Raw genomic sequence first — 16,415 nt, forward strand, 5'->3', positions numbered from 1 at the left:
GTAGTAATACATGTGGTAATCGAATAAATAACAGATAATATAAATAACAGATCATGGGAATAAGTGCTTTAGACATAGACATAAACATAACATTAAGGAAGAGGAGTCCCTGCCCCGAGGAGCTTGCAATCTAATTGGTAGGTAGGGAGAACATACAGAGACAGTAGGAGGGAGTTCTGGTAAGTGCGTCTGCAGGGGGCCAAGCTTTATGTACCATGTGTTCAGAATATTCACAGTGCTATTTGTATGCTTCTTTAAGCAAGGGTGTCTTAAGGTGGGTCTTAAAGGTGGATAGAGAGGGTGCTAGTCAAGTACTGAGGGGAAGGGCATTCCAGAGGTGTGGGCAGTCAGTGAAAAAGGTTTAAGGTGGGAGAGTGCTTTAAATACAAAGGGGGTAGAAAGAAGACATCCTTGAGCAGAACGCAAGAGTCGGGATGGTGCATAGCGAGAAATTAGGGCTGAGATGTAAGGAGGGGCAGAAGAATGTAAAGCTTTAAAAGTGAGGAGAAAAATGGAGTGTGAGATGCGGGATTTGATTGGAAGCCAGGAGAGGGATTTCAGGAGGGGAGTTGCTGAGACAGATTTAGGAAAGAGTAGAGTGATTCTGGCAGCAGCATTTAGGATATATTTTAGGGGAGACAGGTGAGAGGCAGGAAGGCCGGACAGCTGGAGGTTATAGTAATCAAGACGGGAGAGAATGAGGGCCTGAGTCAGAGTTTTAGCAGTCGAGCAACAGAGGAAAGGGCGTATCTTTATTATATTGTGGAGGAAAAAGCGACAGGTTTTAGAAATGTTTTGAATGTGAGGGGCGAATGTGAGAGAGGAGTCGAGTGTGACCCCTAGGCAGCATGCTTGGGCTACTGGGTGAATGATCGTAGTTCCAACAGTAATGTGGAAGGACGTAGTAGGGCCAGGTTTGGGAAGAAGTATGAGGAGCTCTGTTTTAGCCATGTTGAGTTTAAGGCGACGGAAGGCCATCCAGGATGATATAGCAGAGAGACATTCAGAAACTTTGGTCTGTATAGCAGGTTTAAGGTCGGGTGTTGACAAGTATATTTGTGTGTCGTCAGCATAGAGGTGATATATAAACCCAAAGATGTTATTAGGTCACCTAGAGAGAATGTGTACAGAGAAAAGAGAAGAGGTCCCAGGACAGAGCCCTGGGGTACCCCCACAGAGAGATCAATAGAGGAGGAGGAGGTTTTAGCAGAAGAGACACTGAAAGTACGATGGGAGAGGTAGGATGAGATCCAGGATAAAGCTTTGTTCCGAATACCAAGAGTATGGAGAATGTGAAGAGAAGAGGGTAATCCACAGTATCAAATGCTGCAGAGAGGTCGAGTAATATGAGCAGAGTGTAATGACCTCTGTCTTTGGCAGCATGGAGGACGTCAGTTATTTTAGTGAGGGCTGTTTCCGTGGAGTGAGCAGTGCGGAAGCCAGATTGTAGAGGGTCTAGGAGAGAATAGGTGTTGAGAAAATGGAGCAAGCGAGAGAATACAAGAGGTTCAAGGAGTTTAGAGGCAAAAGGCAGGAGGGAGACAGGTCGATAGTTAGAAAGACAGGTAGGGTCAAGCTTGCTGTTTTTGAGTAATGGTATGACTGTTGCATGTTTGAAGGAGGATGGAAAGGTTCCAGAGCAGAGGGAGGAGTTAAAAATGTGTGTAAGCGTAGGGATTATAGTAGGAGCAAGAGGTTTTAGGAGATGGGAGGGAATGGGGTCAAGAGGGCAAGTTGTAGAGGGAGAAGAGGCGATCAACAGTGACACATCCTCCTCTGAGACAGTGGAAAAAGAGTCAAGGAAGGCAGGAGGAGAGTTAGGAAGAGGTGTAGGATGGGAAGAAGAAACAGAGGGGATTTTCGGACGTGTGGATTCCACCTTTTCCTTAAAATAGTCAGCAAAGTCCTGAGCGGAGATGGAGGAAGGAGAGGCAGCTGAGGGTGGTTTGAGTAGAGTATCAAAGACAGAGAACAGTCGGCGTGGGTTAGACGTGTGCATGTTGATTAGTGCAGAAAAGTAGGCTTGTTTAGCTTGCGAGATTGCAGAGTTGAAATAGGATAGCATAAATTTGTAGTGAAGGAAGTCTGCGAGAGTGTGAGACTTCCTCCAGAGGCGTTCAGGGGAACGAGTGGAGGAACGCAGCATGCGTTTGTAGAAACATTTTCCTCATGTCTAAATTCCATAAGGCATGTATTTTTTTTTTTAAATATACACTTTCATGGCCATTTAGCCCTGAAAAATTAAAGAGCCTTACACAATATTACTGCTTTGGGACCTGCATTGGCAAAACTGTATATATACAGTGGTGAAAAAGAAAGTACACTCTCTTTGAATTCTATTGTTTTACATGTATTTTTGAAAAATAAATCATGACACGGTGTAATATGTCATGTGTTGTTGTTCATCTGAGGTTGTATTTACCTTATTGTAAGACCTGCTAAGGAACAGATGATTGTTATTATGTCCTGATATGTAAAACCATAGAATTCAAAGAGGGTGTACTTTCTTTTTCACACAACTGCATACTGTATATATATATACTGTATGTATGTGTGTATATATATATATAGCTATATATATATATATATATATATATATATATATATATATATATATATATATATATATATATATATATATAGCTACATATATATATATTCAAAATTTGTGGGGTTGAAACTAGATGTGGTGAATGTGATTGGTCCGTGGGTCTGCCCGCCCCCAGCGACTCTTATTGGCCAAGAGGTAAGCTCCACTGTGACACACACATAGACACACACAGACATTGGTCCCTGTGTCCACTCGCCCATACTCAGCCTCCCACACGACTCTCATTGGCCAAAAGGTACAGTGACATCACTGACACACACCTACTTGACTGTCACACACTGACACTGACACACCATACCCCCACAGAACCCCTGCGGAGTCCAAGGTAAGTTTCATCCATCTCACACTCTCACCCCTGTCTACACACACACTGACTACTCTCACCCCTGTCTACACACACTGACTGTCACCCCTGTGTTCACACACACTCACACCTGAGACCATGCTTCACACACACTCACTGTTACCCCCGTGTACCCCTGTGTACACACACACTCACACCTGAGACCATGCACACCTGAGAGCCGGCTTCTTCACAGAATAAAAATGGCTTCTTCCAAAATGGCGTTCTCCCTTCACTTTAAAAAATCCCTTTTCTTCAGCTCCGCACACACGCTCCCTGTAGCCGCGCACCTTTCCCTGTAGCCACGGCCGCCATCGCCTGCACCCGCCCAAAACTCCCTGTGCTCTTCAGCTACACACACACGCCTGCACGGACCCTGCCCGACACTCCCTGTAGCCGCGCAGCTTTCCATGTGTCCGCGGCCTGCACCTGCCAGACACTCACTATAGCCGCAACCGCAAAATGCACTCCTGTAGCCGTGCTAGCCTGCACACGGCCGCCCGACACTCCCTAACGGCCGTCCCCTGCACACGGCCGCCCGACACTCCATAAATCACCATTACACAAAATGGCCACATTCAACTGTCTTCCCACCCTACGCACTCTTAATTGCCATTCTAAAATGGCTGCCCGTCTACCCACGTTCACCTACGCACTCCCGGTTTGCCTTCATCCTCTGCATACATTACCATCATGACGCTCCCTCACCTTCTCCTTCTGCGCTCCTCACGGCCATGTGTCTCTGCCCTCCGCGTGCCGACGTCCTCCTCCCTCCCTACAGCTGCGGCTGTCACGGCCGCCGTCCTCCTCCCTCCCTACAGCTCACCATGCCTCAAAGCCCCCATGCCGACGTCCTCCTCCCTCCCTACAGCTGCGGCTGTCACGGCCGCCTCACAGCACCCGCGCCTCACCGCCCTTTCTCTTCCCCGGCTCCTACCTGCAGCCTCCGCCGCTGCTTCACATATGGGGACAGCAGGGGGGAGACATGCAAGGGGGGAGGGAGACATGCAGGGGGGGAGAGACATGCAGGGGGGAGGAAGAAGAGATGCAGGGGGGGGAGAGATAACACACACCCACCAATTCAGTCACTCACCCACCCACTCACCCACCCACTCACTCACCCAGTCACTCACTCACCCAGTCACTCACTCACCCTGTCAATCACTCACCCATTCACTCACCCACCCACCCAGTCACTCACCCAACCTGTCACTCACCCACCCAGTCACTCACCCACCCAGTCACTCACCCACTGAGCTCTGAAGGGAGGGGAATTGGACATGTGAGGGGGGGGAAGGGCCGGAGCTGTGAACAGGGGGGGGGAGACCCAGCTGTTAACAAGGGGGCCCCGATTGCTGTTAACGGGGGAGAAAGGGGAAGGGGGGGGAGAGGGCAAATGAGAGAGACAGAGGGCAATGGAGAGAGACAAAGGGCAATGGAGAGAGACAGATGGCAATGGAGAGAGAGAGAGATAGCAATGGAGAGAGACAGATGGCAATGGGGGGAGAGAGAGAATGGGGAGCGGAGACAGAGGGGGAGCGGGAAAATTCAATGCCGGGCAACGCCGGGTATATCAGCTAATATATATATATATATATATATATATATATATATGTAACAGGTTTTCTGAACCGGCCTGACCCACCCAATCTCACATTGGCCCCTGTGGTCTAACCAGTCCCCATTACAGTGTGGTAGTGTCTGGTGGTGCACCTGTTGGCAACAGGACTCCTGAGTCTCCCGCATGATGGTGTGTGGGGAGGACCCGTCCAGACAGGCAGCTGAGGTAGTGTGCTGAGTCCTACCTAGTTCCAGTGCAGCGCCTCCACCTCATCAGGGTCCCTGCGTCCGCATGGGGATGGTCCTGTTGAGGAACTCCTCCGTGGTGCTCCTCTCTGTACATTCACTCCACACATGTACACGAGAGGGTTTGTGATTAAGAGCATCTTTATTGCTTGAGGTGGGCTAGCTGCCCTCCACAATGGGGTGTACTTAGCCCTCCATCTTCCAGCTGCTTCCCTCCGAAAGATACGCCTTCCCTTAATAGGTGGGTTCCCTATCCCCGCAGGGATCTCGGCCCTGTGCCAGGTCCCTGGTCACAGTTCTCTCAGGCAGCTTGTCTCTGTCTGCTTGTGCTGCCAGACTCACAGCTCTGCATTCAGACTACTGCAACAATGTTGCAGACCTCCATGTGCCAGGAACTCCTCAGCAACAACTCAGAACTACGCAGAACTAACTTTTAGTCACAGTGCTGTGCCTTATGTACTCTGGGGGCTGGCATAACTCTGACATCACTAACCATGGAGTCAGAGTTCATGACCACTCCCATCCATACATAGGGCACCTCACCAGGGTGTGAGGGCAAACCTCCATAATTACTGCTGGCATGCCCACAACTTACCAGGCCTTACTGTCAGCAGGAGAGATGACTGTAGCCATTTTACATGACCGCTACATATATATATATATATATATATATATTTATATATATATATATTTATATATATATATAGTCAATGCGTGCTTGCACCTTGTTACATTATGTTGGAAAATTGTCTGGTGTGCAATAACTAAATTGGTTTCTGTATTTGGCACAACAAGTATACAAGTAGTATTTGTATAACCAGGGGTCAGAGGGCAATAATATTTTATTGTTAGACAGCCATAAAGAATAAAGGACATTATATAATCATAAACCCCTGCAAATACTGAGTTGTGTAAGTCAAGTGCAGTTGGATTAAGTGTGAAGCTACAGTGGCGGCACGTTTAAATCTTACTTGGCTAGTTCCGCAAGCCGGGAGATTTCCCGGCTTGCTAGCCAAATCCCCTCGGTGTGCCGCACGTCACCGATGCGTGGTCACGCTTCATCGGGTGCCTGCGCCCCATGCGCACGTGCCCAGGGCTCCCCGCGATGTGGGAGATGGCGGTGGGGGGTTCCGGGGGACCCGGCGGACCCGGAGAGGGGAGGGGGAAGCTCCGATCGGAGGACCGCTCCTCCGAGGCTTCGGCACGCGCACGGGACACCCCGGCACGCGTCCGGTTACTGTCGCGGTCGAGACCGGGCAAAAAATAAGAATAAACTCGGCCGCGACAGTATAACCAGAAGGAAAGTGTTGTGCAGTGTGTATTTTAAGCATCGGTGTACAAACTTGGGGGGTGTGCAGTGGTTTAATTTTGTTAGATTGTGTGAGAATTGGGAGAATGAATCTTTCTTTTTTTTACTGCCTCTTTTGAGATATTGCAGTGGGTGTGGTTTAGTTAATTACTTACCTAACACACCTAATCGCTCTGTGTGTCTGTGTTTAAGCGAAGGCTGTGAGTACTCAGCTGTGTGAGTGAATTGCTGTGGGATAAAGTGTGGGTTATAACCAGAGAGAGGTGAAAAAAGGAAGGTGTTACACCAGGTATGTAGAGGTACAATAAATTGTAAGAACTTAACACTCCATAGCTGCAACAATGATGCAGGATTGGAAATGCCTCTCAATGCAAATGTTGCCATATGTACAGTATGTGCATTTGGAGCAATTGTTCCAGTGAGTATACTCTGTGGGAAGTGTGTGTTGGTGTCTCTTTGGAGTGTCAGATTGCTGGTCTGAAGTGGCTACTTGCAAAATTGAGGGACATTGTCAATCTTGAAAGGAGTTTATTGCTCACTGAGCAGGCCCTGGCTGGAACTAGTGGTGCAGAGTGTGGAGCAGTGGCTGAAGACCAGGAAGAGGTAATTAGCTGTGTAACAGAAGGGAAGCAGGGGAACAAGGAAGAGGCTGGCCAGTTCTGTGTTGATCAAAATAGATTTACCAGATTGAGTAAAGATATTGGGGGTGTCAGTGCATCAGTAGCTAGGCTGGGAAATACTGATTCTTTTAGCAGCCAAGGGATTCGGGATAATCAGAGACCAAGAGAAGTAGTGAGGGTAGGAGACTCCATTATTATGATGGTAGAGATGTCAATCTGTTGCCATGACCGTTTGAATAATTTGCTTATTAATTTACACTGAGGGTGGAAAATCTAACTTATGAGGAGAAGCTAGCTATTTAGGTTTGTTTAATTAGAAAATAGGCGTCTAAGAAGGGATTTGATAACTACTGTATAGAGAAATGTATTCAGTCAATACCGGGAGCTTTCAAAAGAACTATTCATCCCAAGGGCAGTACAAACAACACAGAGTCATCCCTTAAGGTTGGAGGAAAAGAGCTTTCACTAGCAACAAAGGAATGTAGAATTTGTGGAATCCATTACTGATGGAGACTGTGATGGAAGATACAATAGATATCTTAAAAGAAAAAAAAGGTTGGTCATATTTTTAGAAAGAAGATGTGCGTATACAAGGATAAACCAAATAAGTAAACAAGGAAAGGATGTTGATCCAGAGAGAAATCTGATTGCCATTAATGGAGTAAAGAAGGAATTTTTTTTCTTCCCCTTGTGAGACATCATTGGATAATAGAACAGGGGGGAAAACCCGGGCGCTCCCTGAAGGATGTATAACCGGGGACAAATAAACATATAATAACGACCTTGAAATCGTATACAAGGGTCCCCTCAGTTTCGTCGTCTCGTCCTGTGACTCTGACCCCAATAGGAGCTATCCAGGATCCTTGTTAGTACAGGGATACAGAAAAGAAGGGGGAGCACAGGGTGTCACTGATTGCCATTAATGGAGTAAGGAAGGAATTTTTTTTCTTCCCCTTGTGAGACATCATTGGATAATGTTTCACTTTGGGGTTTGTTGTCTAAATTTGACATACAGCGGGTTGAACTTGATGTTTTTTTTCAACCTCCTCTTCTATATAACTATGGAATTGACATCTTATATACTGTAGAGTTTAAATAAACAGTTGGAGGATGCAGTGGCCCTTTTTTACAGGAAGGACATATTTTTTAATGAAGATATTTCACATATATCAAGTTTAACACATACACAAGAGCTCATGGTTTTCTGTTTGAGCCCTTTTGTATAATATATTTAGTTACAAGATTTATGTGTAATTGTTATTTTATTTGCGAATGTCTGCCTTCAGACGAGCCAACGAGTATTCTAAAACTTGTCTTAAACTTGCCTTAAACTAGCCAGGTACCTGCTGTGTACATTTCAGTGACATTTCTGCAGTGGCTAATGGCCCATCGAATTAACATAGCAGGGGTTCCTGGCAGTCCCATTCAGTTTGAATGGGACTGCCAGGGACCCCCGCTGTTAATCTGATGGGCCATTAGTCTGTCTGCAGAAATGTGTGAAATGTTGCAGCATGTACCCAGCATATACCCAGCATGTACCCAGCAAGTACCTGGGTCTTTTTGGAGATTGCCCCAGGTTTGTTTTAGAATAATCGTTGGCACTACAGTATGTGGCAGATATTTAGCACTACTTTTACCCTAATTTCGTAGCAAGTAGACTTGGCTACGTAGATGTATTTGGAGTTGTACTGTATTTCAGGCTATCTATGTAGCAAAAATAGCAGCAGGTTTATTAAAGACAAAATTCCAATGGAAATCAACTGAGGAAATTATGTATTATGGCAAGTATGATGTAAATTGTGAAACAGTGGAATCCCTGCCATATAATGCTTTAACCTTTATTTTAAAATCTTTATAAATTTACTTTTTCCCTGGTTATGCAGGTACCTCTGTTATTCAGGTGACGGCTACAGATGGTGATGACCCTACCTATGGAAACAGTGCCAGGGTTGTTTACAGCATTCTCCAGGGACAACCTTATTTCTCTGTTGATCCAAAAACAGGTGGGCATGTATTACCTTACTTATATGTATATTTCATTTTCCGTGGTGAGGTAACACCTAAGGAAATAATTTCAGTAAAAGAAAAATAGTGTGTTATGAAAATAAGTCTGATTTATGATTTAAATGTTATAAATGTATACAGAGCAGTTGTTTATTTTTAATTTTTTTTCTCCAATAACTAGTAATGCTGATAGAAAATGATCTTTAACAATATATGTCTATATGTACATCAAGGACTTTTATTAATCTGATTTAAGGTTAACATTGGTATGAGTAATCTTTTCAGAACTTATCAATAATGGTAAAACTAATGGGTCTTGACAGTATATTTCCTATGAAATCAGAAGATAACAAAAATAGAATTTGAGCCCAAGGCTAATATGTAACATATTGCATTATTTGTTTATTTATTGTTTACTTATATTATTTGCAATTTTAGGCTTTATGACGGGTCGAGTAACAATTAGAGCAAAATTAGAGCAATGCCCAATTTATTAAGCAAATTTTACCACTCTTGGGATCATGTATTAAATTCTCCTAGCTGCAAAAGTGGGGAAAAACTAGAGTAAAAAAAATGGCACCAAATTTATCAAGGCAAAAACCCGCATTGACCAATAGGGGCGGATCCCTTAGAAGAAAAAACACTCCTACACTATATACCTTTTATTTTACTCTGTCCCCTAAAGGATATTTATCCCTATACCCCTACTAAGGAAATTAAAACAACTACATTTGCCCTCTATTTTGTTTGGCCATTAATGCATTCCCTGATATGTATGTCTGGGTGTCAGAATCTAATACCTACCTGGGTATTTTGCCTTACATTACATTATAGGAGTGTCTAACATCTTATTATGCGTCTCCTTAGACAGGATATATTAGGAGTTAAAAATCAATTCTAGTTTAATTCTCTTCTGATCTGATTGGATCACGGACTTGGGTTCTGCCTTGATTATCCGGCGGAAAGCTATGCCCCCTCCACTGGGAGAGTATAAATAGACACAAGGGAGATCAGGGATTTTAAACTTCTCCCCCTGAAGAAGCGCGGTGTACGCGCGAAACGTACGTCGGGTTACGTGGGACGTCACCTATGTGACGTCATCAGAAGTGGCGACATCCTCCAGCTCAGGAGAACCATTAGGCTTTTATCAGCGGTTGCTATTGCTCCCCACATATGATCCGCTGCAATCACACTTCCAACACTCCAATCACTATTCTAATTATTTGTACAGTGCAAGTGATTTATGTTTGGTTACCTTATGATTGGAGGTTTTCTGTACCAACTTTGCTTTCGATCTAAAGCTGATATTGCATCTATATGAATTGATGTAGTGACACCCTAATACTATGATGGGGTAATAGCCACATAGAAAGATTATCAGATACTACTTGTACTATATATATTTTTTCCACTTCATTGTGTACCAGTCCTTGAACGGAATTTGTGGAAATGGTGTGTGGTGTTTGCATTTTTGTGCTCTCAATAATAACCTCTTGAGAATATATATACTGCCTATTACAAAAATTAGGTGTTGCGATACATAAGTGTAGTTTTTGCACTATGTTTATTTTGAGGCATTATCATGCAGCGGTTTCTGTGATTTGGATGATATATTATGACATATATATATATGTGGGGAAACACTACTCATATACCTTTTACTGTGAATTTTTCGGTCACTCTTCCATGCAACATGTGGTATTATAAGTAGATTGCTAGTCCTGAGCAGAAACTATTATAGTGTTACTTGTTGTCAGTTAGTTTAGGCTGTATACTACTCTATCACTAATTGGTGTGGATACAGCCTACTATAAACCACTCTATTATGGGGATTTTATTGTGCTATATATATGTTTTTATCATTGTGATTATGAAATAAAACTTTATTATTTTACTTATTGATCTTCCTGGTTCTCAAAGGGTCAATAGACCGATTTACAGTAATAACCTGATAGACTGAATACAGTCTCTTTACTATTATCCAGCATCGAGTGCTTGAGATAGGGGATATCTTTCTGATCTGTCTTAGATCAACTCTGTAATAATTACTATTTTGGTCCCCAAAGCACCTGCTTCAACTTTGCATAAACACTATAGGATATTTATGTTGGAAGCGGTCTCATTTCTCTATCTTCTGTTAACATTGGTATGAGTAATCTTTTCAGAACTTATCAATAATGGTAAAACTAATGGGTCTTGACAGTAGATTTCCTATGAAATCAGAAGATAACAAAAATAGAATTTGAGCACAAGGCTAATATGTAACATATTGCATTATTTGTTTATTTATTGTTTACTTATATTATTTGCAATTTTAGGCTTTATAACAGGTCGCGTAACAATTAGAGCAAAATTAGAGCAATATTAGAGCAATGCCCAATTTATTAAGCAAATTTAACCACTCTTGAGATCATGTATTCAATTCTCCTAGCTGCAAAAGTGGGGAAAAACTAGAATAAAAAAAAATGGCACCAAATGTATCAAGGCAAAAATCTTATTGTTTCTGATGCGATTGTTTTTTTCATACGTTTGGTGCAGTTTTGATCATTCAGTTTTGCAGCCAGGCGAGTTTAATACATCAGCCATTTGACTTAGTCACAGTTTTTGTACAGTTTGCTCAATTTGTGTGACTTGCGTTATTTGAGGAATGGTTTTGAATCTGTTAGGGATAGAGTTACTTGGAGAAATAGTATATAATATGATGCATGACTTTTTTTTCTATCTAATAAAGCATGTTTATATTATTATTAAGAATCCAGCACAAGTGACTTCACACAAATTAAATACGTTTCACAGTGAAAGTATGTTATATCATTCTTGAGAGAAATGCAGCTCCAGTGTAAAGACTTCCCAACTGTCTTTATGAAGCTTAGCCAAACACCCTCAGGGCGCCAAATCTGTTAATATAATTAACTTTGCCCGTTTATTGCAATTTAGTACCCCGGTACATTTGTACATATTTCTGGAGGGGGTCCAGGGGACTTCCCTTCTTTATTCATGGACTAATTTGTTTATGCCTAAACATTTAACTTTGATATCTACTTTAACAATATATGGATTTGGGCATGTTAATTTTGGTGACATTTTTTGTTTTAATAGTTTTGAATATTTTTGTGTATTTAGCCATGTTGGAATAAATGTGTTTGTATTTTTGCGTACCGTGAGTGCCATTTTTGTGTTAGGTACTCTGTTTTTTCTTTTCTATGTTTGTTTTTTGCCCCGAAGTATACCCATGTAGTCATTGTGGTTGGTTGCTTTCAATATTTATAAGTTGTAATGCAGACACTTCACATATCTTTTGCATGGATATATAAATATCTTCAGTAAGCATGTCCAGTTGCTCTCAAAAAAGTATAGACATGATCACAGAAGACAACACAAGTGTGGGGAAAATTACAACAGTATATCTAAACGACCAACGTGAGTTTGCATAAATCAACATACAGTATCAGGAAGTGAGAAATGAAAATACATTTTAGTGATTTATAAAGTGAAATGCAGTAAAACACATAGGGCGATAAGCGCTGAAACTGCCTAACTAGACACTAGATGGGAACTCTCCCGACCTCCACAAGTGATGTAATTACCCAGAAGTGCTCCAAACCATGTGTGTTGAAGGAATGGAGGGCTAGCATCAGTGTCGGTAGAACTCTGAGGCGGTCTCCACTTCTTAACCCTGTGTGATCTATATGCAATTTTTATCTGTGGAGTATGTGAGTGTAACCACATATGTTTTTTTTTTTTTTTATAAAAACAGTATTATACTATATCTGCCTCTCTTTTCTGATTACCATTGGAGAGGACAACAGATCAATACAATAACAAGAGGATCCTCTAGGTTATTATCAGAAGGCTCTAGATTGCTTTCACTCTCCTTGATTATGCTGTTTGAGGGGCCTGTTTTCCTTACACCTACTATTCATTACAGCCAATACATATCGCAATATATCTTTTCCGATCTTCTCATTTATACACTTGGAGATCAGTTGCATACTCTAGTCTATCGAGAATGCATAGATGACTAAAGGATATAATAGATACTCAGCACTATAAGTATACACTATTTTTTGTCTTGAGTTCCTGAGGAGTTTTAATAACTGATTTGTGCACTAATTATCTTTTGGTGTTACTGTACCATACTCATAAAAAGCACTGGTTTTACAACCCCTATTTATGTCTTACATTGTATTGCGAGATTTTGCACACCAAGAGTGGTTTAATTATTCCAATATCCCTGGTTAAATATGCTGTTACCCTCTTTTCCTCAGTAACTGATTTAAAGAGGAAATCAAAGCCTGCAAATTGTTATACAAATTTTAAATTTTTATATCAGATTGAAAAGGGGTGTCTCTGGAGCTGAACCTCATTAATTTCAGCTCAAGGGTCCCCCTACTTCTGGAGATACTTACCTCTGAACTAAGTGCTGGTAGCAACTTTCCTTGGCTGCCAGGGATCACGTATTGGCTACTGTTCAAAGATTGTGTCCTGTGGGCTAATACTATGCAGTGACATCATCAGTGTGGCTTCATATTGGCCCATGTGATGCGGCAGCTTTAAACTTTAAAGCCCTGCATGCTCAGCCGAAGTGGCTACCGACACGGATTTCTCCTTTAAGAAGCTCACATACTAAGCCCCATACATACGGAGCAGAAAGTAATTGACACTAATGAACATGTTTGCTCAGCCAAGATGGAGCAAATGTTTCCACTTGATTTCATATCCTTTTGTTTATCAAGAATATTTTGGGAAATATTTACTAAAAACTCCTGGCTGCAAAACATGAGAACCGTACATAAAACAGGGCATTAATTATCCAAGAACATGTATCCCGTTCAAAGCATTGGTGATTTTTTTTTTCCCGTTGAAAATCTGGTGCAATTATCTTGAACTGGTTTTGCCCAAGTTTAAATCTGTAAGACTTTATTAAATAACACCCCTGGAGCCCAACTGGACAGTGTTATGCTGTGCCAATATATTAAGGTGCTTCACTCCAATTTTTCCCTCTATGGAATAATTTACCCTTTTGGAGATAGGGAGGAGTTAAATAGTGTAACACATAATTAATGGGATTTATTCAATTCTGCATTTGTGTATCATTCTTTTTCCCTTTTATTTGCACGCAAAAAACTTCCAGATTTTACATGCAGTAACTCTCCCTAACAATTTGCACCGGGTTTAATAAAATATTAATTGCAGTGATGAAACTGTACATACAAAATAAAGAAGTGTGCCCCAGAGCACATTTTCATTGTGTTATGATATGCTGTATCTAAGCGGTTAATGGTAACACATAAGAGCACATTTACTAAACTGTTGTTCAGTGATAAATCTGTAATAGAATGCACATACACTGCCTATATATACAAAACATTCTGAGCAATACAATGTTTTTTAGACTTTGATTATATTGGAAAATGTTGTGGATAAATTCATATCATTTCAAGATATTTATAAACAAAAATATATCATTAAATATTTAATTTCCATAATGGTAGTTATTATAATTGCATTATTTACATGTTTATAATTACTGTTATTAATAGTAATAAATAGATTTGATTGATTTACATTATGGTTACAGATGCTTATGAATGATGACTAATGGCATCAAATTAATGGACATAATACCTGTAAATACATTTTAAGCATGCATAAAGATATGAATGTACTGTACTTTGCTCTTGTTTTAAATACATGAAGCTTGCGACTATGAGAGTTCCAAGAAGAGAGTTATGCACACATCACAACATTTATTTATTTTAGGGCCATCATTTTTTCCATACACAGTAATGTATTTGTGTTATACAAACCTGTCACATCCGAAGTGGCATAAGTTCCTCTAAATGACCTGTATCTCATGTATAACAGTTGATTACACACATTGTTTCCATATGATGCAGACGTAAGCATTTATTTTTCTTCCATCTCAATTTTGTTTACTTCGTATACAGAATAGCCCACACTATATTCTAACACCGTAAAAAAGTGCTTCATATTTTTTAGTTTTATAATATTGTACTCTACTTTTAGTACATCGTGCCATTAATGTCAAAGAAGAATTGTGAATTTGTAAACTAATATTAAATTGTAATTCCTTACTGCAGGCATTTTTCCTCATTAAAGCAATGCAGAATAAAAAAATCACTTACGGGTGTTATTGCATCCATTAATGCAATACAATACATTAATCCTATGGTACCACAATATTTATTGCAAAAAATACCACAGCTCCATTTAAAACAATGCTAAATTGTGCATAGCTCTTTGTAGTATATAGTACTTTTTCTGGAATTTCTTGGGTTAACCAGTGTTAAAGGGGAGAATAACATCTGCTAGATGTGTACATTTTTCAAAAATCTAAAGGGATTACTAAATGATGGTATCCATTATTTTTATGAATAATATTTAACATTTTACTCTTTTGAAGAATTACTTGTCTTTTTTTTTAACTAATAGGAATATTGAAATTGTTATGAGTTGAAATTATTGCTTACCAAAACAGAGAACACAATGGTGTGTATGTTTTCATTAAACTAAACATTTGATTTCATTAAATCACTGTGGTTAATACATTGGACACATATAGTTAAGGGAGAATAACAATACACCGCAAAATGCCTGGAAGAGATTTGTTCACAGATTAAAGATAGAAAACATATCACACAAAGACATACCACACAGAGGCACAGCCAATTATAATATGCTTGTTATGTAATATTTAATTTGCTGTATTGTTTGCTGTTTATTGACTGTTTTTTTAGGTATAATAGTGAAATCAGTTAAAAAGTTACCTCTTGGGAGGCGTGGTTTGGAGCCTGACCAAGATGGCCGCATGATACTGAAGCTACTCAAGTTTTGATTTGCAATCCACAGCAATCCTAATTTATCACCAACAGAATAAACTAAATTCCTAGGAATTTGGATAGCAGTCAATATAGGGATCATTTTGAGTCTAAACATCAAATATATGGACATTATCAAGTTAAATAAAAGAAAGAAAACAGGAGCAACAGAGGACTACTGATCACCGCCATAGGAGAAGCGCAGCCTGTCCTGCCCGACACGATACACCTCTGGACGCTAACGGGCACCAAGGTGAGTGGGGGTGGAGGAGTGAGGCGACTGGGGAGAAGTGGCCGCAGAGAAGTATCTTTAGCCCTGCAACACGCTGCTGCGCGGGGTCCTGTGAAACACAATGCCAGAGTATTCTCCATAGCTAGCCCTAGTGAGACCCATCCTCCCCCCCCTGCCGGCGGGCGAGCAGCTTATAGAGGGGTCGCGTCGGCCACCCCCCCCCTAGAAATCCACTGCCAGAGTGAGAGGTCTGTACTGCCGGAGCTAAATAAAACAGCTGAGGCTCGGGGCAGGAGAGAACTGGGAGCTCCGGTCTCAGAGCAGCCCAAAATGGCCACCAGCCGAGACTGACAGAGGGGAGGCAGGGTGCTGGTTGCCGGCTCGGTCGGGGAGGATTGAAGGCGCACGGAGGTGCTCGTCCCTGCCTGCTGGCCCCCCCATACTGCTGAGGACACATGATCCTTCCCCTTCCCCAACCGCCTTACCTCTACTCTGCCAGGGAAGTAACAACAGCGCAGACCCTGGCGCTGTGCTGAGAGCTGCCTATGGAGCCGCATTGAAGGGAGCGGCGGTCATTTTGGATCGTCGATCCGCGGAGGTGCCTGTATCTCTGTATCTCCCCCCGGCACCCCTAGACTGCTGGCGCAG

The 16,415-nt window shown here is 41.7% G+C and overlaps 1 protein-coding gene across 3 annotated transcripts in view; it reads left to right on the forward strand.

Moving 5' to 3' along the window:
* LOC142487143 (cadherin-18-like) overlaps window positions 1-16,415 on the forward strand; it is a 941,872-nt gene that overhangs the window by 557,601 nt on the left and 367,856 nt on the right. For all 3 annotated transcript variants that reach the window (XM_075585917.1, XM_075585918.1, XM_075585919.1), the window contains one exon: window positions 8,573-8,692. In XM_075585917.1, coding sequence (XP_075442032.1) covers window positions 8,573-8,692 — 120 coding nt within the window. The remainder of the gene's footprint in view (window positions 1-8,572; window positions 8,693-16,415) is intronic.

This window comes from Ascaphus truei, chromosome 2 (assembly GCF_040206685.1).
Source record: "Ascaphus truei isolate aAscTru1 chromosome 2, aAscTru1.hap1, whole genome shotgun sequence".
NCBI classification, from domain to species: domain Eukaryota; kingdom Metazoa; phylum Chordata; class Amphibia; order Anura; family Ascaphidae; genus Ascaphus; species Ascaphus truei.